The sequence below is a fragment of the Furipterus horrens genome, unplaced genomic scaffold (assembly GCF_987537825.1).
Source record: "Furipterus horrens unplaced genomic scaffold, mFurHor1.1.pri manual_scaffold_17, whole genome shotgun sequence".
Lineage (NCBI taxonomy): Eukaryota > Metazoa > Chordata > Mammalia > Chiroptera > Furipteridae > Furipterus > Furipterus horrens.
This window is the reverse complement of record NW_028327187.1, coordinates 81,211,519-81,238,580: the sequence shown is the minus strand read 5'-3', so window position 1 is coordinate 81,238,580 and position 27,062 is coordinate 81,211,519. Positions and strand designations below refer to the sequence as shown.

At 39.4% G+C, this 27,062-nt stretch overlaps 1 protein-coding gene across 1 annotated transcript in view; it reads left to right on the top strand.

Moving 5' to 3' along the window:
* Positions 1-851: 851 nt before the first annotated feature.
* The window catches only part of DGKK (diacylglycerol kinase kappa), a 147,744-nt gene continuing 121,533 nt past the window's right edge, over positions 852-27,062 (top strand). The window contains exon 1 of the mRNA XM_090265033.1: positions 852-1,331. Coding sequence (XP_090121159.1) covers positions 852-1,331 — 480 coding nt within the window. The remainder of the gene's footprint in view (positions 1,332-27,062) is intronic.

Genomic DNA, 27,062 nt, shown 5'->3' with positions numbered 1-27,062 from the left:
ATCTGAAGGCTGCAGAAAGCCACAGCTCCCGCCCTCCCTCATCACACACCTTTCCCAAAGCACCCCACATCCTGTACCCAACAGCAAACCACTCAGATATGGCAAACCTCAGAAATGCAAAAAACGAAGAGGCGGGTAAATTTTACTTCAATCCAAAGGACAACACACACACACACACACACACACACACACATCCTGGTTAATTTCTTTTCCCGGGTTAAAAAAAAGGATTACTTGCCCACAGAGGCTTGGAGATGTGGAGCAAGAGGTTGGTCCGAGGCTAGGTTCACCTGCTGCTGAGGTAGGAGAGCAGACACAGGAAGGAAGCTGTTCTGAGCAGCAGCTCATAGCTAAGTGGTTAGGGGTATTGCAAAGACCCTCAAGTTCGCCTCTGGCTTTTCTTTCTTTCTTTCTTTTTTCGCATTTGAGTCACTAAAGGGTTAAGTGTGGCTGGGCTCCAACCCCCCCACCTCTTTACTCCCCCTCCCCTTATAGTCTCCCGCCCTACTCTTGTTCGTTGCTAGTCGTTGCTAGTCGCTAGTCAGTCGATAGGAGGTCATCAAGTGCTCTGTCCAGTCCGCGTTCGCATCGCAAGCCCCTGTGATTCCCGCCCATCTGGCCCATGGCTGCTTACGAAGAGGTGTGCGCTCACCGAGGGGCGTGTTCCAGCACTGGGAGACGCTGAGAGCCCCTGGTTAAACCTCAAAGCAGAGACAGCCATGGAGTTGGGCGGGGGAAAGTTTGGCAGGCTGCAAGAGGTTGTTGAACTGGAGGGGGCGGGGCGCCCAAGGGTACTTTAGCCCTCCAAGCTCAGGAGCACTAGCTTCCCTGACCTGAGGCAGTGTGACGCTATGGACCGCCGGGCAGCCGTGGCCCGGGGCATTGCCCCGCCTCAGGATGGAGAGCAGCCCTCTGAGTCTTCAGAGCCACCACCACCGTGGCCACCGCTGCAATGGCAACCACCGGCTCTTTCACCGCTCCACGCGCCTTTGCCAGAGCCGGCACTACAGTTTTGTCCAGAGCCTGCTCCAGAACTCTGTCCGGAGATGACCCTAGAACCAGCCACAGAACTAGACTCCCAGCTGATCTCAGAACCAGCCCCGGAACAGGACTCCGAACCGGCTCCGGACCCAGCCCCAGAACCGGCCTCACAACCGATACCAGTACCAGCGATAAAACTAGCCCCAGATCTGGCCACAGAACCAGCCACAGAGTCCTGTCAGGAGCCCAGTCCAGCACCTCATCTATTGCAGTGTCCAGTGGCCACTCCAGAAATGGGTCTGATGACCTCAGCATCACCCCAAACGCCCGTGCCCTTGTCCAGTATAAAGGTAAGAAAAAGACCCCTTGGGTCAGTCAAGGCAGATGGCTATCCAGCTCACGGGACTCTGGATACCCTTAGCATCTCATTTTGCTGCCATTGACTGGCAAAGATGCTCAGAAAGATGTGCGGACTGGGGGAGTGGGAAGCGGTTGGGAGCCGGGAAGCAACATGTGGAAGCGAAAGTGAGCTGTTTGGGGCAAAAAAACAAGGTGACAGAATGAGGTGGTAATCTGAGCAGTTTTTTTTCCCAAGGGGAGAAGTCATAAGGTGGCAAGCGCCTATGTCTTGGAAAAGAGACGGAAGATTCTCCCAGGGAGCACAAGAGACCTACAGAGGTGTTCAGGGCTGGCCCGGGATGTACAGGGATGGAATTAAGTGGGAGCGGTGGGACACACCTCTTAGCCACGTTCACTGCCACAGAGGCCCAAACTGCAGAGCCACAGCCATCTGCTTGGACCCCTCCCTGAGGGTCCTCAGCTGTGGCGTAACTGGCGGCACTCCAGGGAGGTGCCCAATGCCTGTCTGCTGCTCGGTGCTGGTACTCCGGGTGGGATGAAGGGATGGGTGGCGCCCACACACACTGCAGGGGAAGGGTAGGGTTGGCTGGGGGGGAAGCGGAGAGCATGCGTATGTTGAAGCAATCATTTCATCTGTCTGCAGGATTTCCCAGCAGGTAGGTGCAAACACAGTGATAGAGTAATGGGTCCCTTCACTAGCGAGGCTTCTAGCATCCCGCACCAGGACCACTTGAAGTATTACAGGAGTCCTAGTTTTGAGGCATGAGAATAGGAGTTGCCATTTGAGAGCGTGTGAATGGGAATCCTCACCTCTTCCAGTCACCAGAGATGCCTTCCTAAACGTTGTACTTAGCCAGGAGAAGACCAGTGGAGAACCTCTCGTCACCCGCCAAGCAGGGAGATGAGAGGGAGAAGGTTTTCAGTGTTTGCCTCGGACCCCAGAAACCAGTGTCTGCTCTTCAGCAGGGATTTGTCTGTCTTTCTTGCTTTCGCTGTGCTTTCCCTACTCTTCCTTTCTCTTAAATTTCCCTCCACCAGACTGTGAAAATCATGATAATGCATACATACACCTTCATTTAGCTTCCCCTGCAGAAAAAACAAAACAAAACACAGAAACAAATAACACACCACACCAACAATGCCCATTCTTCCTGCTGCCTAGTTGGGCACAGGAACAGGGCTCTAGTATCCTTCTACTGTAGACCACACACTTGTAGAATGTAGGGAGAGAGGGCACAGGTTGGCATCGCAAAATAGAAATGGAAGCTTAACTTTGCAAAAACAATTGCAATAATAAATGGTTGAAAAAGAGAAAACCTAAAGTGAAAAGTTTAACAGGGAAAAAACACAGAGGTTTAAAAAAAAGTAAAACAGGATTGTAGGAGACTAAGACTATTTTTTAAAAATCCAACAACCCTGCTTTTACCAGGATGAGGATCTTCCCCCTTCCTGCAGTGGCCCTTCCTTGCTCTGATCTCCAGAAGGGAAAGGGGGGCAGCTAGACTTGAGGGGTCACCCTAACCAGGTGCTTACTCTTGTCTTTTTGAAAGACTTTCATAAAACTGGTAAGAAGGAGACCAGGAGGGTCCACCTGGCCTGTGGCCTTCTTAAGTGAGATTTCAGGAATGTTGCTGAGAAGCTGATGCCTGGGTACTTGAGTAATAGGCTGATCATTGAATGTGTAGCCTTTTTGGCCTCCGGATGACTGACTGGAGGCCAGAACTCCATGGATGAGCCCTGTGACAGTGGGAAAGCATCTCCCATCAGCTTGATTGCAAAATGTCTGTTGCCAGATAGAAAGGAGGCTCAAGGTAAAGGGAATCTGGTTAGCTTCCTCTACATAGTACCCACTAAGATGACTGACCAGCAGGTACTTTGAATCCCTGGCTGGGGACCAGGACCCGCCAGAGTTTGACTTTGCCCTTGGTAGAGCTGGTCATTTGTTCAGTGACTTATCTTGCAAAATGAGGTTAAGAACTTTGACCTTTCACTAAGGGGGCCATGTAGATGAACCCATCAGTAGTTCTAGAGGATTTTGAAAGATGCAGATTCCTCTAGGTGTTATGCAATTGCTCATTGGTGTAGATGGGAACATCTGATCTTCAGTGATAGGACCATTATCTGCTGCATCCTCCTTAGGCAAATTGCATCTGCAGCCAGCTGACTTGCATCTTAACATTGAACGCAAACAGGCTGCCATCTTAGCTGGGGTGGCCTTGTTTTCAGACACTGCCTCCTTGAGGCAAACTTGGGGAGAAAATACACACTCAGATCAAAACAAAATACAGCTCTCATTGTACAATAAAATCCTATGTGGCAAGGTGCAATCAGTACCAACAGCATGAAACCAGCCTTTTATTCAAAGGACAAAATGAACAAAACCAAGTGTTTGAATGTGACTGCAGATTTCTCTCAGATAATTCTGCTGACTAGTATTTCAGTAAAACAACAACAAAAACAGAAATAAAAAACAACAACAACAATATATTCCAGGGCGTAGTCTACTCTCTTTTGGGGTTTGAGAACTTGCTAGTTGCAGATCAGATCTATGCTAAGTATGAGAGTAGAGACTGAGAAAAAGGGGTTCATATTTTCTTCCTGAAAAGCTACCAGGATAACAGTCAGTGAACTAAACCTGTGTATTTCCTTCTTTTCTAAAATGTTTTGATTTCCAGGAAATGAGCTGTTGTCTCCCACCTGGTGGCAGCAAGTGTAAGTAAGGATGTGTGAATTGGTTCTTTAACACTGCTATTATGCTCTTGGGGTGGGTGGGGGGAGTGGGCCTTACATAAAGTGGACCATATTTGTTTCTCTCCCCTCAGCTATAGTTGGAGAAAGTTTATTTTTTTATTCATTGAGTTTTGACCAGCTATGAAATTATAATCACACCATACAGGTGATTGATGAAAATCTGAGAAGAAACACATTTTTGTGACATATATTTCTAGGATAGGGAGGGCATCTGTGTACCCCTCCTAACGACTACACAGCGATTACTAGTATACCCAAAACCATAAAAGAACTGTTTCCTGGTATTTTTTTTACAGGCATTTTCTTGCAAAGTAGCAAGCATTTGTTTATATGATATCTAGTCATTTTTGCCTGAATATATTATCTTACCTATTTTTGAGCTTCTCAAAGGTAGATACAGTGTCTCCCTCCCATTACCTAGTACAATTTAGTCCTCTCTACTTTTGCTCGATAAACACTTGCTGAAGCTTGAAAACTATCAATTCCATTTCTAGCAACAACATAGAGATGGCTACTGTGAATGAATAAAAATGTATTTTCAATGATTTCAGAGTAAGAAGTAAATGCTTATTTAAATAGCCTGGAATATATAGACCTTAAGGAAATGCAGTCAGTCTTTCCATTTTCAGAATGGATGTTAGAACCATAATTAAGAAGAAAATTACTCACAATTTCAAAAAAAAATTTAGAAAGTGTTCTTATCCTCTGGAGTCCTGGCAGCAGCAGACTAAGGATGATGTTGTTGGTTTCAGAGGTAATATTTTTTTTTCCTAAGTGAGTAGAATACCTGCAGTGACTATGAACAGCTTTGGGATTGTAGATTTGAATGTTCAATCTGTTGAAGGTCAGGATGAAATTACTTTCATTCTTCTTAGGTTCTTTTCCCCCTCCTTGTCAGGTTTTGATCATACCATCTGATTGATTTGGTATATTCTGAGAGCTCCTGAACATTTGCTGCAGGATGTTCTAGAAAAGATAAATGAGATATTTGGTCAGTGGTCTTTCTTTTCTGTAAATACAATTCTTAGTGTTTATGACTAGGGCTTCTGCAGATCTATATAGCCCAAAAGGAAAGGCTGAGCACTCCAAGTGCTTCCAAGGAAAGGGCAAAAATCCATAGATATCAGTAAACCATTCAAGGGCATTATAATAAGGATTATATAATTCCTTCTGCTAATATGGTAATTTATAGTTTGTAGAATGCTTTCTTCTGCGTTAACTTCTGTATTCCCTCGAAGAAGGCAGCAGAGTGGGAGAGGGCAAAAATAAAATTTGACACCTAAATAGGATATAATAATTTATCAATTGCAGATTTTTAAAAATACTCAACAAATGGCTTTTTGTAACACATAGGATCTTCGTTTGTCTAAGGCCAATCTTTAAGTTGACATTCTGTCAGTGTTGGGTTTTCCCAAAGCAGTGACTGCTGTTCCCTGTCTGATGCTCCCAGAGGTGACCATTATAGAACAGGAACCTGTGAAAGAAGGATAAGAGGCATAAGACCTAAACATATTGCTCCCAAAAAAGACTTTTATTTTTTGAAAGAAAATAAATAGAAATTCTGCTAGGGATAGGGTGTCCAACCTTTTCAAAGCTCACTTACTATAATTTCCTCAGTAGAAAAAAATAGTTATTTTAAGTATTAAAAAAAGAAAAATTCCTAAAAGAAGATGCTCCCACCCTCAACAAAACAAATAAACATTATTCTCAAAATAGAAAAACAAATTTATGAGTTAAAAAATAAGAGAAAGGAACAATGGCCCCTGATAATGGAACTTATTCCTCCCTTGACTTATTTTCAGAAAATAAAAGAAAGAATTTCTAAAGGGACAAGCTCCTCACCCTCACCAAAACCCATGAAACTTATATCCCTAGAAAAAAATAAAATAAAATAAAAAAGGGAAATTATTTCAAAGTAAATAGTATTTCTAACCTTAAACAAAATTCATGAAATTTATAAAGTTTATTTGCACTTTCCAGCCCATGCTCAACCCCTCACAAAAATTATGCAGGCAAAAATAAATCTTCCAAAGAGGGGTTCCACCAATCTCACCAAATTTTCCTAATGTTATTTCTTATAATTATATAAAATTTCCAGAATAAGCAAATCCTTAGACACAGAAGGAGGAAGTGTGGGTGATAGCTAAAGGGTACAAGACATCATTTGGGGATGAGAAAATGTCCTGAAATTACATAGTGGTGATGGTTGCACAACTTTGTTAATATACTAAAAACCACTGATATGTACACTTTAAAATGGTGAATTTTATGATATATGAGTTATATCAATTTTTAAAAATGTAAAAGAAATAGATCATTCCTCCACTTTCAAGATAATGAACCTAATACCTCTCCTCAAATAAGTGAACAAATGACTAAGTAAGGGGAAGTTTTTTAAGGAAGGGAAATCTTCTCAAGGTCAGGGCCTTCAGCCTCATGGAAGAAAATAATCTTTATTTGCACACAGACCCTTTATTTTTTTCTTTTGAGAAGAACAAACAAAATAAATCTTTTTAAGGGTATATACTTTCAAAATTATCAAAGTCAATGATATTTAGTAATCCCTCCACCCCAAATACATACAAATGTTTTAATTTAACAAAAGGAAAAAAATATGAAAGAATGGGCTCCCTAATCTTAACCAATCTCCTGAATGTTTAATTGACACAAAGGGGGGAGACAATAGAAATAAATCACCCCCTAAGGAGAGATGCCCCATCCTCACCAAAGCACATTAACCTTATTTTTAAAATACAAGTTTTCTTAAGATTTAAAAGAAAATTAATAATGAAAAGACATGTGTCGGTGGAGAGGATAATATAAATAAAATAAAAACAAAATTATTTTAAAGAGGAGAAATGTTCCAGCTTCACAAAGATCACAAACTTTTTTGTCAAAATACAACAAAAACAAATGCAATTTTTTAAAAAAAGAAAAAAGAAAAAAAAATATTTCTAATGGGAGCTAACCCAAATTCATCCAAACCCACAAGCTTTATTCTTAATATAGGAAAATTTTTAATTGGAAGGATAAATAGAAAAGGTAGGCAAGAAACAGAAACAAAACCAAGAAAGTCTTCTTAAAGAAAGATGCCCCCAGCCTCAACAAAGCCCCCCTTTTCCCCCCTCAACACAAATACATTTAGAATTTGGGAGTGGGGGAAAAGAAAATGAATAAGCTATTTAAAAGAGAAACTTCCTTTTTAGGGAACAGGATTTCCCCCAAACTCACCAAAGTCCCTGAACATTCTTTTCCAAACCAAAAAAAAAAAAAAAAAAAAAAAAAAGAGGGCAGGAGAGAGGGGGAGGAGGAGGAAAAGGGGAAGGAAAGGGGGGGAGAGAAAGAGGGAGGAAGAAAAATGTAAAATAGGGATAATTTGTAAAAGACTACAAGGGAGACATTCTCCTCAAGGAAGGTGCACCAATGCATGCCTTATGAGGATAATGCATATTATTCCTGATGATCAGCTCCACTTCTGCTCCCCTCCAAAAAAGTGAAAAAATCACAAAATCCCTTCTAAAGCTTCTACAAGGGAAGATGCATCCAATCTCACTCATACCCAGAGACTTTATTTATCCTTCAGCCTTCAAGTCTTTTTCTTTCTTTCTTTCTTTCTTTCTTTCTTTCTTTCTTTCTTTCTTTCTTTCTTTCTTTCTTTCTTTCTTTCTCTCTTTCTTTCTTTCTTCATTTAACAAAAGAAACAAAAAATAAATTATTTCAAGGAAATATACCCTCAACCTTATTTTTTGAAAGAAAAGACAAAAATCCTTCTGAGGAGGGTTCCCCAACTTCATTAAAACCAGTGGCTCCTATAGCTCTTCTCCATAAAACCTAGTTGTTGTTTTTTTAATGGAAATTCTCCAAACGTAAAGAGAGGTGTTTCCTCAACCCCACCAAAAACAAGGATCTTTTTCTCCAGAGACTTTTTAAAATAAATATTGTCCCATCATAAGAGGAGATACCTTCAACTTCACTAGAATCAATAGACCTTATTCTTCTCCACACCCAAAAGGAAACAAAAAGAAATTTTAAGAGGAAAAGAAAAGAAATCTTAATGGAAGGCAAGTTGGCCATAATCTCATTAATGCCATTGAACTTTATTTCCCTAAAGAGATTTTTTTTTTAAACGAGAGAGAAAAGAGAGAAAACCTTGTTCTTTAAGAAAAAGTCACCCCACTCTATATACTAGAAAGCACTATACAAAGAAAAGGTAATGTTATTCTAAAATGGTGCAAGTGAACCTTAAATTCAGCACTTCAGGCTGAAGGGTAGTAAAACTTTAATCCCAGGCTGGCTTTCCTCTGTCCCCCAGACGATTTCTGGTTACATTCTCCATCAGTCAGTCAGTCTATGCACTCAGAAAAGGCAAACCGTGTCTATGGGAACAAAATTATGATGGTTAACCATCTGCAGAAAAAATCATACTTGTTTTCAAACCAAACAAATCATTTGGCTATTAGCTGCATCATTGTTCCTTTCTAATATTATAGAAACTCAAGAGTTGAGATAAACTCTAAAGCAATAACACTCTTACCGTCGTCGTCGGCAGCCGTCCGTCTCGAGAGACGATGGTGTAGCTTCTTAAGAGTCTATCTGCACCGCCGAGAATGGTTGTGCAGTCCGACTCAGGAGTGACACGGTATCTGTCTCCTCCCGTGTTGAATCGACATCTTGCGATGACGCTGGAGTGTCCTCTCCAGTGAAGCTGAAGCTACAGAGCCTGGGCAGGGTGATATGGAGGGTCTGCTGTTGCCCATGCAGCAGACCCCCCCTCTCTTCGCAGCTGAAGGGTCCAAGGGAAAGACGGAGTCAATACAGCTTGGCTTCAGGTGCGCCGCAGGAGTTGCCGGTGTTGACTACAACGTCAAACCGCCTTAGGGACTCCGGCTCCGGATTTTCTGTCGGGGTTTACTCCCTTAGCCTTTCCCCTGAAGAGGTATGCCGCAAGGCAGCGGAGGTTTTTTGGAATCAGAGTTTTCCTTCTCTGATGTGCCCTGACTGGAAGATCAAACCAGCGACACTTAGCTCGCAGGCCGACGCTCAATCCACTGAGCCAAACCAGCCAGGGGTAACACTCTTACCATTAACTTCCAAATTACACATATACCCCTACCTAGGAGAGAAGGACCCTTACTTAGCCAGTTCAATAATGAGGTTCTTACAGTGGTTGTCTAATCATGCGCTCACTTAAATGCCTGCTCTGTAGAGTGATTTAAAAGTCAGATTTATAAGCAGAGAATACAACTAAATGTTTTTCAGTTTTAATTGGGTATGTACCTACTCCATGTCCTATGTGTTTAGCACTGAGGATTCCATAATGGGCAAAATCACATAGATAAAACTTCCTTTAAGCAACCCATTACCAAAACAAATATTCAGGAGGTGATTATTTGTTTTACCATATGCTTTACTAGATTCTTTCAGCATACCTCTTCTTAAACAAAATTTAATGTAGTAAAATAAAGGAATACATGCTGACTTCAGAGAATGTGAAAAAATCAAAACGTTTTAAAAGTAAAATTTTGTAGCATCCCATCAGTCAAGAGATAATTGCTGTTAATATTTTGATATATTTTTCATAAATTTTCTCTGAACATATGCCTAGGTATGCTTATAACCATACAATAGGAAGATTTTAGGGAATGTGCAATTGTATCTCAGGATTCCCCCTGTCCCAGTTACCTCCCCAACTTAATTATTAGATCATATGCATTGTTCTACTTTGCTTTGAGGAAAGACTTGTTAATTTTAGCTTTAAGATTATCTAATCAGATGTCTGTATAATCTGATTGATAAACCTACTTGAAACATAACTGTTCAGGGATGTACTTGCAGTATAAAGCAATGAGAGTATACATTTCATGCAGACGCAAAGGTTGTATCTATACGAACAAAATGCCCCTTATACAAATGGCAGTTTAAGCTCATGTTTACTAACTCAATTTTTTTGGACAGCCAAATTTCATTAGTCCAACTAGGTGTTGTGATTTGGGTTTGGAGAAGGAGACCTTGAACAAATTCCACCATTTTCCCACTGTTAAATTCCTGAAAGGAAAAATCTAAGTTTCTGAGACTCTATTGGATCCTTTTTATTTATTGAATGAATTTGACATGTAACATTGTGTAAGTTTGAGGTGTAATACGATTTCAGATGTACTGATATATATTATAGTACATAATTATGGTACAATATTATTGTCTATATTCATTTTATTGTGCTTTAGATCTCTATGCCTTATTTAATACTTATTAACAAGTCTGTACCCTTAAACACCATCATTCTTATCCCTTCCCCAACCCCTAGTAACCACTATTTTTTACAGTTTTAACTCTTTTAGATGTCACATATACATGATATCATACAGTACTTGTCTTTCTCTGTCTGACTTAACCATATGTAAAATGTACTGATGGCTTTATCTCTGTAGCACATAGTTACCTTGAATCATGCTCATCTGAGTACCTCCTACCTGGAAAGGAAATATGTGTATGTGAGGACATTATCAACAGTTGTAAGAAGATAAAATATTCAATTCATCCAGCTCTCGTTAACCAAATGTGGTAGAAAATTGAGAGATTTAATAAACTGTATACAATCCAACCAAGGTTGAATCAGTAATTTAAAAGGCAAGTAATGTGGTATTGCATAGATCTGTATCTTCCGCTTTGTCTGTAGCATTTAGAGATTTTTATCTTCCAAAGCATTGTAGGCATTTGCTGTTTAAGCCTTTTGCTTTAAAGAACCTGTAAAAGACAAAATAGAACCAGAATCATGGAAATTGGAACATACTGACAGTGACTAGAGGGGAGGGGGGGAGGGGGATAAGGATGAAAAGAAGGGGAAGGGACTAGTTAAAGAGCATTTATGAATGACCCATGGACATGGAGAACAGTGTGGGAATTGACTGTGAGAGTCGGGGGGGTGGGATGGGCAGAGGAGAGCAGAGGGGGAGAAATTGGGACAATTGTAATAGAATAACAATTTTAAAATCTTTTTAAAAAAGAGAGAAATTGGCTCCCGAGGACAGGGATTTCCCACCCTCTTTTTTTCCCTGATAGCACAGGAGTGAGGCAGGTGATACTGTGGGATTCTGAGAAATAGGTGTGATGCTCCCACCCAGAGCTTTATGGAGTTCTGAAACAAGAGGCAGTGGGCGTGGGGACTGAGACTGGCCTCCAGGAATAGGAGGGGAAATGGAAGCACTGCTTGCAGGCTCAACTGAGAATATTCAGAAATCTGGATGTTCATTTATTTGCCTGTTCTCTTCTGGTATTTTGCAGCCTGAGGCAGGCAACGAAAGGCACCTGCTTTCATTTAAAGTGAAATTGTTAATCTGTTTAGGTGTGAGGCAAGGCACTTAAAACCAGGAAAGTTTTCATTAACCCCAGGCTCTGTCAATTGAATCCTCACTCTGATGAGGCTTGCTCCAGCATCACAGCACCATCCTCTGAACCCCAACTCTAACAGAGACTCTTAGACCCATTTTAGAATTACCTTGATTGTTAATTTTCCCTTAATAATTGTCATTAACATTTATTATGTACCTTTAACATTATATAATGGTTTGTTTACATCACTGTACATGTACTTGGCAGTATAAAGGGAACATTGTGATGTCACTTCATGTAAACAGCTAAACATAAACAGCAAAGAGGAAAATAAATGAGGCTACAGAGTAAGATTATTGATTTCAGAAAATTAGTGCCCTCCTCACTAACCTGGATTAATATTTATTGTGACAATTTCCTTCCTGCCATGCTTGAGTAAAAAAAAAAATTTCTTTTACCCAGAATTTGGATATTGCTGTCCCTTTCTCACTTCCTCACCTTGCCCTGCTTGATTGTTAAAGGCTAATTAAAATGATAATTTTGTCATTTTCATGGTCTAATTTACTTTAATTTACTCATCTTTTTGACAAATCTCCAGGACTTTTTTTTACTTCACTTTGGTTTTACATAGAATCAAAGCACCTATTAAGTGGCTCTCTTGATAGTTTTCTTGTATATTGCTTTTCACTAGTGAATCCTCTCTAGAAATTCCTGGAAAAAACCTTACTTTGCCTTTCCATCATCCTTCATCATCACTAAACTTTTTGAAGAGTTCCTTCACTTCTTTTAATAGTGGAAAACAAAGATAGACATTTATAGGCAGCTTGAAAGCTTGCTTTTATTTGGGGCGTGGGGTATTTGCATCCAGTATTGTACGGCATCACTGTAAAGTACACATAAACATACCTGCTAATTAGTCCATTTTTTCGGCAGCCGTCCGTCTCGAGAGACGATGGTGTAGCTTCTTAAGAGTCTATCTGCACCGCCGAGAATGGCTGTGCAGTCCGACTTGGGAGTGACACGGTATCTGTCTCCTCCCGTGTTGAATTGACATCTTGCGATGACGCTGGAGTGTCCTCTCCAGTGAAGCTGAAGCTACAGAGCCTGGGCAGGGTGATATGGAGGGTCTGCTGTTGCCCATGCAGCAGACCCCCCCTCTCTTCGCAGCCGAAGGGTCCAAGGGAAAGACGGAGTCAATACAGCTTGGCTTCAGGTGCGCCGCAGGAGTTGCCGGTGTTGACTACAACGTCAAACCGCCTTAGGGACTCCGGCTCCGGATTTTCTGTCGGGGTTTACTCCCTTAGCCTTTCCCCTGAAGAGGTATGCCGCAAGGCAGCGGAGGTTTTTTGGAGTCAGAGTTTTCCTTCTCTGATGTGCCCTGACTGGAAGATCGAACCAGCGACACTTAGCTCGCAGGCCGACGCTCAATCCACTGAGCCAAACCAGCCAGGGTGAATTAGTCCATTAAGTGTTCAATAATTAAGCAACTGGTGTTTTAAATGCTTTATAACATGCTACGTGTTTAGAGGATTGTTACATGACTATTTTAGAGTTTTTTTTTATGATGTTTGGGAAATTGGTTGGGGTTTCTAACACAGGATGCAAATGCATTATTTTCCCAGTTTAGAATAATAGAATAAAGTTTCCCAGTATTCAAAATTCACTATCTAACAAGTTTCCAGGGATGGATGAGATACAGCATGAGGGACTGACTGCCTGATAGAAAATTCACTTCGATATAAGAAACTTAGGGAAAAAAACAAAGAAGTTGTTTGAGATAAGTGGGGACAATATGTCCTCTTCAAACCTAGAAAAAACAGGAATTAAATTAAGTGGTGACAGTGAAAGATATCAGGTAGAAGCAAGGTTATGCTTGAATTGGGCAGGTGAGGCCAGAGACTGCAGACAGCAATGAGACCCTAGTACATAGAGTTAGGGAAAAAAGGCCACTTCGATAGATTACAGAGTACAGATTGAAAAATTGTGGAAAATAAAGTAGGTAGGGAAAGTCTAACTGAAACTTTCAAGGCAACTGACGAAATTGTGTATATTGTCTGACGGATGAGGTGCAACTACTTTGGAGGGCTGTTAACTAGTAAAATAACCTGGTGGAAGTGTAAGGATGGCTGATGGGGCATATGATTAAAAACAATCAAGATTTCAATTTATTTGAATGCCAAATTCCAAATTAAATTACTAAAACTAAAAATGGAAAAATAATTACATTATCTAGTGTCTTTTTTCTACTATTACGGACCTTCTTTGACCCACATTCCACTTTCATAAGAGTCTGGTCTTCTTTTTCTATGATATATTTTCTATTTCATATCACAGGATTTTCTACAGTAAAAATAAAAAACAAACAAACAAGAAAACAAAAACAAAAACGAAGAAACAAACCATGATGGAAATTCAGTAAAACCTTTTCTTTTCAGTATTGCAGACCCATATAATATCCTGAAAAGGGCTTTTGAGGATCAACTAGTCCAGTGTTTTTAAAACCTTGTTAGCAACAGGATCTTTTTTATCTTTTTCTCAATGAAATCTTAAATTAAAGCCCAATATTTAATGTAAATACAAGAAGTATTTTATTAATACTCTTCTATGTTAAAATGGATTTCTAACCGATGTACCTTCCCAATTGTTTAAGCTAACAGGAAAGTGAGTTTGCAGTCCCTATAAACTGGCTTCTTAGCAAGGATGCTGGTGATGTAGAAACACATTATATAAGAAAAAGAAGCAAGACACAGTTTAAAATTTGGCCTAAAACATTCCAAAAAGTAGATCATACTTTCCAGAAAATATGTCCATTCTTGAGAGTTCCTCCCCACCTCCAACTTAAGAATGCATTACAACTATCAAATAAAGTGGGTTGCCATAACTTGTACTGTTTTTGCTTGTAGGATCATTTTCTATTATTGGGGATTGTGTCCCTGACCAAGGACACCACACCAAGTAACTTGTAGATATAACTAAAAGTATATAGTAAAGCTAATATATAACTGTAAGCCTGTATAATAATTTAAAACAATAAAATTGTTCCAAGTCCTATAAAATGGACATAAGTGTACCATACACATTGATTTTGTAAGATGTCTCAGAGTACTATAAAGTGTACATGCAGCAGCACATAAAAGAACAAATTCTACATAAATTAAATATATTGTTATTATTTATTTAGAATTTGTACTTTGCCTGCATCCAGAAAGGATATAAAGTATCCTACAAAATTAAGTGCGTATAAAACAGGACAATTAAGCATAAATAAAAGCAGGGCAAAACCAATTCAAAGCAGTGGTAAATAAGACTTTAAAATGCTATACACTAGTTATAATAAACCCTAATTACACATGTAGTTAACAGTAGTTTTGTTTGCTGCCTTTGGTGGTTGATGAACTTTGGGGAATGCTTTGAATGACTCAGTCCTCTTAAAGTTGGTATCTGAGGAAGTCTGAGCCTCACTTTCATGCAATACACCTTCTTGTATCAAGCTGTAGCAACCATAAAATAAGGAACTAAAGGTTTCCAGGATTATGGCATAGGTGTTTAATTAGCTATCCTAGAAGGCTGCAAGCTTGGGTTATCTTGGTGTGCTTGCATTTTTCTAATATTCTCATGTATGTTTCTATGAGGTATATAAATATACAACTTTGTCAAATAAAATATTGCAAATAAATTTTATTTCTCAAATAAATCTTAATGGTATGTTATGGCAAGGAGTTTAGTAGTTTGGACTCTTTCTTAGACTGGGAGTTACTTCATGTTGTTTCTAATAATAACTCTACATTGCTGTGCAATATATAGTAAATTGTTCAATCTTTCTGTGGCTCCACCTTTGTGTCCTTTAAATGAAGCCAATTATATACCACTGACTCTGCTCAGCTCAGCAGTCTCCTCGAGTGAGTATTAACTGGTATCCCATCTGGGCTAGGTGCCTTTCCCCCAGGCTCCCATATAGCACTCTATACAAACCTCTGCTCTTTAATCACCATATATGCTGAGATTATCAGCTCACATATCTGATTAAGACTCTAAGGACAAGGCTCTTAGGGCCTAACATACTGTCTATCACTCAATAAATGGTGGCTGAACAACTTTATAAAAATATTGTAAAGGCTGAATGAGAAATAAATTTAAAACATTAATCCCAAAAGTTAAGAAATATATAATCTCAAAAAATTAGAAATATGCAAATGTTAGCTTATTTTAGTATCATTTGTATATGTGCTATGATATTCACCATCATTACTTTCTATTTTTAGGTATGTAGGTAAGTTTTAATATATTCACCCATCAAATAAATGAACTTAGCAATTAAGGAGCATTGCGAGTAGGTAATGGTAGGAAGGGCTGTCTCATATTCTCCCAGAGGGCTTTAGTTTTTCTAACTCACACAATGGGACACTACACATTAGTAGCAGCCCTGTATTGATCATGTGATCTTGAATTACCAGTCTTTGGTTATAAATATAGTTAATTTTGATAAAAATGAAAATGATGAGTTATCTAGTCAGTTCATTAAAAAATACAAATTAACTTAAACACTCATACACTCAAGCAAAGCAACCCTAAAGAATGTTATACTTAACTATAGTATATAGAGAGCAGAATTAAACACATAACTAGGTACCATTTGGTACCATTTTCACTAATCCTAACTGTTAATCAGAATTTAATCTCTTTATGGTATCCCTTTCATCTTAATTGAAAAACTCCTGACTTGTTACCTTGGTGGCAAATTTCTCCTATAGCTGGCACTTGATTTGGAGCTAAGTGTCAATATAAGTATTCTGAGGCACACCTTTCTTGTGAGGATTAAGGAGCAACAATTAAGCTTTGATGTCCCTTTGGCAGTCCAACTTTTATCCGAAATAACTTTCTACTAATTACAGGAAAAGCTTTAACTTGTTTTACCAATGCCTCTGATCAAATCCACACTCTCAGCTTGAAAAATCATCTGATCAGGAAAGAAAATATAAAGACTCAACTTAGACAGCAGCAGGAAACTAATGGCCATCTTGTTTCGAATCAGAAAATACAACTTTTCTCTTAAATGAGATAGACCTCTACTTTTTCTAGAATAGCTATTGGGCCGGATCACCACATAAAACTGTGTAGTTTGTATACTATATGAGGCTGCCATGTTTAAGGGGACACCTTTCACAAAACAGACATCAGAGAGAGAGAGAGAAATGATAGATAATAGATCGATAGATAGATACAGTCTAATAATTTTCCTGCAGATGGCAGTCAAGTGCCTATACTGCTAAAAACATTGGTATATTATGAAAACTTTCTGACAAATGAAAGTAAAATATCTTTAGCAAATAGTACCTTTTCCTGATGTGTCCAAAGGTGTCTTATGGGCTGATCCTGCTACTAATTCCTTACACTTAAATGCAATGGCTCCCTTAGCAACTGCCTAGAAGCCTATAAACCATATGCTCAGAACCTATTTTTGTTGCATATCACATTTAACCTGAGCATCATATTAAAACAAACTTATAACAAGGGTTTGAAATAAAATTTCTAGGGGTGCAGGCATATCCATGGGTACACACTGATACATTCACTCCCAAGAACATATGCAAGTATATATACTCCAATAGCTAAACATCCTGGGAAGTAAGCAAGCATGAATGCACACATATACACACACACTGATAATAGATATTTAGCTTGATGTTGAAACATATAAAGGAGGTGGTTCTGGCTGCTCACTCTTGTGCCAACCTCTTGCCCAGCTCCACTATCTAACCTGTTTGCAACCTGTCTTATTCCCACAGGCACTTAATTCCCTAAAGTGTGCATGCTCTTATGTGAATTCAATTCAACAAACCTTTCTAAGAGCTCACTAGTGACAAAGAACTGTGCTAAGTAGATAGAGGAAGCTACTCAGTTTTGGCACGTTGTTTGAAGGCAGTGAGATCTGACCTGTGTTTGAAGATTAAGTAGGATTCTGATAGGCAAGCATGGCAAAAGAGACAGGTGGCAAAGGTAATATCCAGGACCTAAGGGCAATCAGTATAGGAAGGATAGAAGAAATGCAGACAGGATTTGGTTTGTAACTGATTAAGTGTGGATGATTGGGGAGAGAAAAGAATGCAGGCAACCTTGAACTTTCTAGCCTGGAGAGGTTAAAATTATAGAGAAGACAGGAGCAAAAGCAGGCTTAGGTTAGTAGCAGAGGAAGATTATGAGTTCAGTTTTGGAGAATTTGAGTTTGAGGTGTTGCTGAGGCCTGAGTTCAAGACAGTGATTAGAAAAAGGTCAGACTTTAAGGGTTAAAAGATCAATGTGTGTGTGTTTTGCCATGAAAAGAAGGCAAGGTGGAAAAAGTCTGTTCTTCTGTCCCCTGCCCCTCCCCCATTGAAAGCAATGAAACAAAATTAATAGAATCAGATAATGAAAGAGAGGTGAATGTGGACAAATATTGTTTGAGGAGGCAGGCAGAAAAAAAAAAAAACACTGATTTAGAAGCTGAAGCACTGAAAGAGAAAGGAGAAAGAAGAAAATGTGTAATTTTTAAGGAACTTTTTTTTTAAGTGTTTATTCTGGGTAATTTTTCAAAAAACTTTTCTGTCCTCTCCTTTGACTATTTTCTGTTTGTTGATGAAAATCCTCTGTATGGCATTGGAAGGAGGTGAAATATTGTTAATGTGTTGTGTTCAGGTAGAATGCAAGTGATTTTTGCTTATTGCCCAAGTCTTAATCTGTAAGTCTAGTAATATACTGTGTTTAGGGAAACTAGTAAGAAAGGTTCATAGTTATCTAGTTATTCATAGGAGGAACATGAGGATAAGAATACCAAAGCAGTCTTATATATAGACATATATAATGATATTAAAATGTCTCCAAAGACAAAATGCTAAGATATACTTAGGGTATTATAAGATTTGCTCTGAAAATGTTGAGGGGAGGTGGAGACTTTCTTTAAAAAACTATTCTTACCAGGTAAATTTTGTCTTTTAAGTATGCATTTAAAAAGTAAGCCCCTTAAAATACCTGCAGATAGTGGAAGAAACAAAGGGGAAATCAGACATAATAATTAGGGAATAAATCAATAAATGTTTGAAAGTGTGAACAGAAGGCCTGCTAGGTCCCAAGCCCTTTGTTAGTTGGTGTGGAAAGAACCAGGGTAGATGTGAAGTCTATGATCTCACTTGGAAAACAAAATAACTATACCAGAGACAGGTGCATAGTGATATAGGAAAGATGATTAGGTTACAGTATGTGTAGTACAAAGAGTAATGCCGTAGAATTATAAAAGAAGAGCAATAAGGGATGGGTTAGTTAGGCAAGGCTTCCTGATGGAGTTGAGATTAATTGAATTTAAATCTGGGAGCAACAAACACAAAGACTTGTCAGCAACAGGAACTCTATTCAACTGATATCAAAGACATTTGAGAGGAAGGCAGAAGGATTTGGACTTTATTCTGTATAGCACAGCATTTTTTAAGGTTCTTAAGTAGGAGAGTAACATAATGAAAATAGTTTTTATTAGATATATTGTGTCATGGAGAAGAATAGATTGGAAGGGAAGAAGATAGGAAGCAAGGTAGGAGATTACTTAGGTTGTTGCAAAAATCCAGGTGAGAGATGATGGTGCCCTGCTTATTGCAAACAATGAGGATCATTCATTCATTCATCTAACATCTTTTGTTGAATACCTACTCTGTGTCAGGCACTGTGCCAATAACTGTAGTTTGCCTAAAGTAAGTTATAGCTAAGTAAATGATATAACACTGGGTATACAAATAACTGCAATCTCAAGTACGAAATGATAATGGCCACAATAAGAGCTCTGAGTTCAAAGGAAACAACTGATTGGAATGCAGTAGAATGGGGTATAGTTAGGTTCAGAAATGAGTAAAAAAGGATATCCCAGAATTTTTCTTACTTGGGATAAGTGCTGGGAGAAATGAAGGAATTCTAGGCAACCAAAGGAATTGAGGTGAGAAAACTAATTATATTTGGAGACCAAAGGATGTGAAGATTGGGGGATGCTGATAGAAATAAAGAACTAGGAGAAGATGGGGATAGGATGAGTGAATGGAAGGGGGGTAAGAAGGAAGGGAAATGGTCAGGGAAGATGGCATAGGATATTAATAATTTCTAATTTTCTTTCCACTTTGCAATTCACTCTTTTCTCAGACTCCATCTGGATTCTTAGTGCCATCAGAGGGTTTAGAATGCTGTTGTTTCATTCCTGTACTCCTCATTTCAGTGCACCATCTTTCTTTGATGTGGGAGCATAAGATCCTGACTAATGGTGAAGGATGCTTTGGTCTGAGAAGGAAATCTATTCTACCGTATATTTCATACAAGGCCAGTTTTGATAGTCAGTTGTTGGTGTTCGTGAGAATCTTTCAATCTCATTTTTGCTGCCTGTATATACATGTTTGGTATACCTTAGGAAGGCCTTGTCATTTATGTGAGAAACAGTATTCCAAATCGGATTCCTCTGTATGCTGATACTATTGGGATTTCAGACTGAACCATTATAGACTTTTCCGTGTCAGACCTGATATAGCCATAAAATGTGGTGGTCTTTCTAGATTTCCACTTGATTTTTATATCATACTCTAAAGCCTTCTACAATGCTTCCACATTTCCCATGGTCTGTGTTCTTGGGTTCTTGCCCGAATCCTGTGTGTGGTATTGGTTTGATCCCAATTATGCAGGCAAGAAAATTAAGGTTAAAGGACACAATGATCAGAGTCAAGATTCAAGCCTAAGATTCCTGACTCCAAAACCAGTCCCTAATACATGACAGGCTAGTTAGTTAGTACAAGGTTTTCAAAGCAGCTCTCTTATGCCCAGAAATAATCTAGATTCCTCTAAACAAAGGGAGATAATGAGGGCCACCAGCCTGCATTTCAGGACTAAATACATTCTTGAAAGCTAACCAAATTCACAGGCTTAAAACAAGACACAGTTTTAAGGTGGTTGTAATGATTATATTGTTAATGTTAAAAAATAATTTTAAATGCTTATAATGATGATTCATCATGTAAGTAGTTTGGGACTTCCTGAAATCAGAATTCTCAAAAAGTACTACAATTCTTAAGAGTTTAAAAACACATTTGTCTAGCATTTTGGGCCCAGAACTGAGATTTAAGAGACTGGTTGTATTTCTAGCTCTGCCTTTGTGACTTTAGTTAAATCCTTTAACCCCTCACTTCTTATTTTTTCATTTGTAAATAAGTATCTTTCTCATCATAGAATATCTGGGAAGCACTTTAAAATTTTAGGCGCAAAATAATTTTAAAGTCCTATAAATTCTGTAAAGCACTTTGCACAGCTTCAAAATGCCTGTGGCATCAATACAAAGTGGAATTAGTTCATTAAAAACAAGTAAAGTGTATGAAGACAGGGTTAAGCACAGATTTCTGCCTTCCTACTACTATTTTTAATAGGCACAGCTCAGGTCTGTGTTCTGCTTTAATCTCTGCCACAATGTGCTGTTGCCACAATGTGCTGTTGCCACAGCAAGTTGACGCATCTTGCATACCACCTCCTGCAAGGTCATATGTCATTAAGACTGATATCCTTGGTGGAGATTTTTCTAAGGTAGGAGTCCAATGAAAGAGGCTAATTCTCTTTTTCATTCCCCCCCCCCTTTGAAGACTGAATTGCATGGAAAGGAAAATGTTTTAGACTCTGGAGTAATACTTCTCTGTCCTATGTCCCTGTCTATAAAATCGAGTTATTAAGACCTGCTTCTCCTACCTGCAGAGGGGATTGTGTGAACTAACCATGGGACTTGCACTGTAATATAGTGGGCTTTAGAATCAGACACATTTGAATTGAAATCCCAGCTCTCTCATTCCCTAGCTCTAAGACTTGGGCAAAGACTCCCACTCACCTCCCTGAATCTCATGCACCTCATTTATCATAGGAGACTAATAATTTCCACTTTGTAGGGTTGTTTTATGGATCAATGGCATATAAAGTGTTTAGTTCTGTGTCTGAAATCTACTGGGTTCTTTAAAAAATGGTAGCTGCTATGATGTGTAAGACACTGATTTCTTTTCAAGCATGTGCTATACTTGCTCATTGCCTCTGCTCCCTTTCCCCTTCAAAAGAAGTGAGTGCTCAATGCAGAACAAGGGAAATGAAAACATGGGAACAACAAAGTTGGCCATGATTGCTTCTTAACAATGTATCTTAACATCAGTGTCATGTGCCTCCTTTACTTATTGCTGTTTTCTTCTGCTTAAAGGGGTATGTCATTAGAGAGATATGAAATTCAACTCAACAGTAGTTTTGAGCACTTAGTATGTGCTTCTCTGACTTCTTTCACAATAAGATTTCTCTTGCCATAACAGATATTCATTAATATTAATTAATTATAGAATTCTAAGTTTTTAAAGAGGTTCTTTTCACTTGGAGGCTCTCCTTGATTTTTCAAGCAGATAGGAGTGGTACTACTCCAATATCTACATAGGATTTTCTCCTTTAGATGGAGAACTACATAAGTACCATTAGATTTCAAAGCTTCCACCCTTGTACTGATAAATATTGTTCTCAAGCTGCTATCAAAGAATACTGACAACTATATTTTCCTAGTACTTCCTTGTGATCTGAGGTTGCAGCATACCATGGCAGACACAATTTCTGATGCATGGGTTTATACCCATGAGAAGAAGTGGAGGGAACAAGGATATTTTGTTTATGCACTGATGTTACAACATTTGCTAGTATAGAGATCTGAGCTTTGACATCAGGTTTGGCTGCTTTGACAAGATCTCCAAGATCCTAAGACTCTTTATAGTGGATGATATGTATAACCAGCTCTCTATTACTAGGTGGAAAGAAGACAGATCTAGGTATTTAATCCATTGTGCCAAGTAGCCTTGAGATTTCATGGAGGAGGCTTATGGCAGGGCATGTCTCTTGTCCTCTGGGAAATAATTAGACTCAATAGTTTTAAAACAACATATAAATTCCAGTGGTAGTCATTTAGATACTTCTGCAGTTAAATGGTTGTGTTTGCTGAGCACACACCTCAGAAAACAGGCAAATGATTATTAATGTCAGTATAGAGGCAGCACTGCACTTCTGGGAAGTATAAAGCAAATTTAACTTATGTGTTACCCTACACCAGGATCAAGTTCTGTCCAGAGCTGACACTCAGTGGAAAAGAAAGCTACCACTTAAAGTCCACCAATAGAACAAGGTGGACAGTATCAAAAAGTCAGGGCATCAACATCTGAATCCCCATCACACCTCCACTCATCTGAGTTGGCACTGTGGTGGATTATAAACAAAAGCTGGAAACTCAACAACCAGTGTATGATGAGGTGAGGTCATTAGAAGCCTAAAGAATAAAGAGAAGCTTCCAAGACACATTGAAACATAGCATGACTTGGCCTTGGACTTCTAGCAAATGAGAGTGTATATGTAGGCCAATATAGTCAGGAACTCACAGAAATAGAACATCTTTTTACACACTGAGTCAAATCTAAATCTTAGTTTCAAAAGTATGAAAAAAATACCTGGCACAAGAAGTGGGTAATGATGGCCTCAAGAACAGAGTTGGTGTATAGAGCATGGAAGAGATTGCCCCCATAATAATTATTTAGAACCATGTGTATGCAGAACTAGTTATTATTACTCTCACCTGTACTATATTCCAGCATGAAGGACTACACCTTGTTTTTCAAGTCCATAATTCAGAAGGCATATTTTTCTATGATTTGAGGGTGGGGGTGAAGAGGGGAGGAAAAGAAAAGACAAAATAGCACACAGACCTCATCATCCTTTCTAGGCTTAATACTAGGAACTGACTTTTGGTTTCCAGGGGAAGTTTCATGGGAAGAAGTGTATCTGGATTCAACTCATTGTAGAAACTGTTGAATCACTGTACACTCTGTGTGTTTGAGCAAGGGTGGGCATCATACTGATAGCATAAATGGTAGCACTGGGGTGGCTGTCAGCCAGCTCAGTTCTTGAAACCAGAGTGCTTTATTATTGGTTATTCTCTCTAGGAAGCCTGGTAAGGGATATGTGCATGATCCATTGCATTCTTTGCTCAGGCAGCATAGGATATCTGTTCTCTGGCATGCAGCTTTTAACTCTGGGATAGAGGGAGGAAAATAAACAAAGTAATAGTCAGTCCTTTCTCTGTCCTCAGTGTCTTCTAGTCCTATTGGTATTGTACTCTGTAATAGCTGTTTCAATCAAGGCTTCCTACAACAGAGCAGACACTTCCTTTATGGGATGACTATGGGTGGGCAATTTAGGTAGTTCATCATCACCTTTGGGCAAGTTTTTCCAGCTTCCATATGAAGAGGGGAAAAGTGGGAAGAGTAAGAGAGGAGAGGAGGCTCAAAATGGGTAATATCTCAGATTCTGTGACTTCCTTACTGACTATGCCCTGGACCCCCATCCTAAGGGGCACATGGTTCTTGGGTTTTGGTGTCACTATGTGGTTTAGCATGTTATTCACCCTCCAGAGCTTGGACTTCTTGCCAGCAGTAGCACAGCAGTGGTAATCTCAACAAAGAAGGAAGTTGATATTCTTTGTGAGAAAACAAGTTACTGTGGGCAGGCAATTGAAGCTATGGGCTGACAATGATCTATGCCTAATCTTGCCTTTTCTCTAGAAGAAAAGGCCAAGAGGTTCACATAGGTAAAGATACCATTCAGTTCATCTTAATACCCTGACAATTATTTTTTCAGGGTGAATACAGAGGCACTTCCCCATTCCTCCCAACTTCACAGATCCCTGCTGTCCCTCTGGGGCAATGAAGATCATTATTCTCAGGGAATCCTAAAGGGAGAGTTCCAGGTCAGGGAGAAGGATAAAGCCCTTAGCCTTTGTAGAACACAGATTGATTCATTGTCAGGGTACCTTACACAGTGACTCATAGTAGGCACCCGATCATCTGAATCATCACTATTGAGTGATGTTGGTCATCCAGTGCTCATTATGAATCCGTGATAACTATGCAGGTTTTACAGACCCTAAAGAGAATAGGAGAATCTATTTTGAAGCTTATCACCACCCCTACTTTACACCCTCCGTGCATTACTGAGTGCATTTGTGACTTGCTATATACTTGCACACATTCATATTTATTTACCCCTGCTGATGTATGTGCTTCTCTTCCTACCATTGTAAGTTAGTGGTTCTGTGTAGGAGTCTAGCATTATATTTTTAGTTAAGTCCCGTAAGGGGCATTCTCAGGAGAATTAATAGAGCAAATTGTTTAAAAAGCACTTCTCACCTTCAGTTGTCCCTATGACTGGGCTGATTACAAAAAGGATCAGTTCAAATCAGAACTCTTCAGAGAGTTTCTAAAACATCAAATAGCGTGATTTCATATCAGCCATCTGGGATGTAGGGAAAGTTACGGGGGTTAAAACCTACAAGGTAGAAGTACTGGGGATGGCATGGAAAGAGAGGAGAGAAAGGAGGCTTGGTAAAAGGTTAAAAAGAAAACAACAACAAAAAGACATAGCTCCTGCCAGATGCTTAATTTCTCTTTCAATGTTTGGAAATACCACACAAATAGCTCTTGCATTTGGGTTGTCCAGGTGGCTAGAGACCTATTTACTTTGCATTTAAGCAAGGGTCAAAGGATCTTTGCTGGTGTTTCTGGTTAAGGGTTCCAAATAAACTTTCCACAATGTTTATCTGGGGGTGGATAAGGTAGAGGTGGTTTATTCTGTATTTTCGTTATTTTTAGATCAACTTTAAGTAACTCCTTTAGAAAAAAGCAACATTTATGTCCTGAAGGATTTCTAAAAACAGTACAGAAAAGCTAGGTTACTGCCCCCTCATTCCTCACTCTGAGAGAATTTCCCACTGGGAATCTGAGCAAGACACCTGGACTCTCTGTTTTCCCTGATCTCAAAGAGTTATTGTGCAAATAACTGAAACTAGTCAAATAGTGGTACAAACAAAGGCAAAGTATCAGACATCTAGCCCTACCTTAAGGCAAGTTGAGTTTCAAGGGCTGATAATGACAACAATCAGTGCTTGGCAATGTAAACTCATGGAATCTGATTGTCTTCACATGGAACACCTAAAACCAGGGTCTGGCTATGAGTTCCATGTCACTGAATTTTGAATCATGTTGGTGTCTTACTAAAGTAGATGTGTCAAGCATTAGTTGTACAGTGGTTTCAGGTCTTGATTTGTGTAAAAATATATACTGCTTCTTCTAGAAGCTAAAGAATTTCAGATGTTTTGCCTACATAAGGCAAAATTTGGAAATTTTCAAGACAAAAATTTTATAGATTTATATAATATTGTATATATACTAGTCACGTTTTTCTATATTTTTCTAAATAGAGGACAGTACAATTTGAAGAAGAATTATAATTTTATGAGCTATTTCTTCCCTGTTCACATCAGGCATGGTAAATAAATATAGTCAATAAGTATTGTAATTACTATGTTATGATGCCAGATGGGTACTAGACTTATTGGGATGATCATTCCATAAGGTATATAAATATATAATCACTGTGTTGTACACCTGATGTAATACAATTTTGTACATCAACTATTACTAAAAAATAAATTTAAATCTAAAAAGAAACTCGTGGTAGATAATACACTTTCTAGTATTATACTCAGCTCCATGATCTATGTTTCTATGAATTCCATAGTAATACATATGCATTAGTAATTACACATAAACAGTAAGCTCAAGTTATTTTAGTTAGGCCAGGCAGCACATGTCTGCACACACGTAAAAGCCTCCAAAGGCATGAAAGATAAGAAAAAGAACTTCAGAAGGAATGTTCCTCCAAAGATGTTATATAACAATCGTGCAATAATATGATACCAAAAGCATGAGCCATAAAAGTCGTCGGCAGCCGTCCGTCTCGAGAGACGATGGTGTAGCTTCTTAAGAGTCTATCTGCACCGCCGAGAATGGCTGTGCAGTCCGACTCGGGAGTGACATGGTATCTGTCTCCTCCCGTGTTGAATCGACATCATGCGATGACGCTGAAGCTACAGAGCCTGGGCAGGGTGATATGGAGGGTCTGCTGTTGCCCATGCAGCAGACCCCCCCTCTCTTCACAGCTGAAGGGTCCAAGGGAAAGACGGAGTCGATACAGCTTGGCTTCAGGTGCGCCGCAGGAGTTGCCGGTGTTGACTACAACGTCAAACCGCCTTAGGGACTCCGGCTCCGGATTTTCTGTCGGGGTTTACTCCCTTAGCCTTTCCCCTGAAGAGGTATGCCGCAAGGCAGCGGAGGTTTTTTGGAGTCAGAGTTTTCCTTCTCTGATGTACCCTGACTGGAAGATCGAACCAGCGACACTTAGCTCGCAGGCCGACGCTCAATCCACTGAGCTAAACCAGCCAGGGTGGAGCCATAAAAGTAAACACTGATAAATTAGACTTCACCAAAATGTAAAACATTTGCTCTGTGAAAGACCAGTTATGGGAGAACCTATTTTCAAGTCATATGTCCAACAAAGGACTTGTATCTAGAATACATAAAGGACTTTAAAAACTCAACATATAAGAGGAGCAATGCCGACCCTGGACTTCGGGCGGCGTTTGGAGGCGCTCCTCCCGGAGGCTGAGTCGCGTTTTCGTGGCTTTGTCTCCCTCCCCAGTGTCTCCTCGTTGTTTTTCTCTGTCTGTCCATTTTTCATCACCTACAGATGGAAGT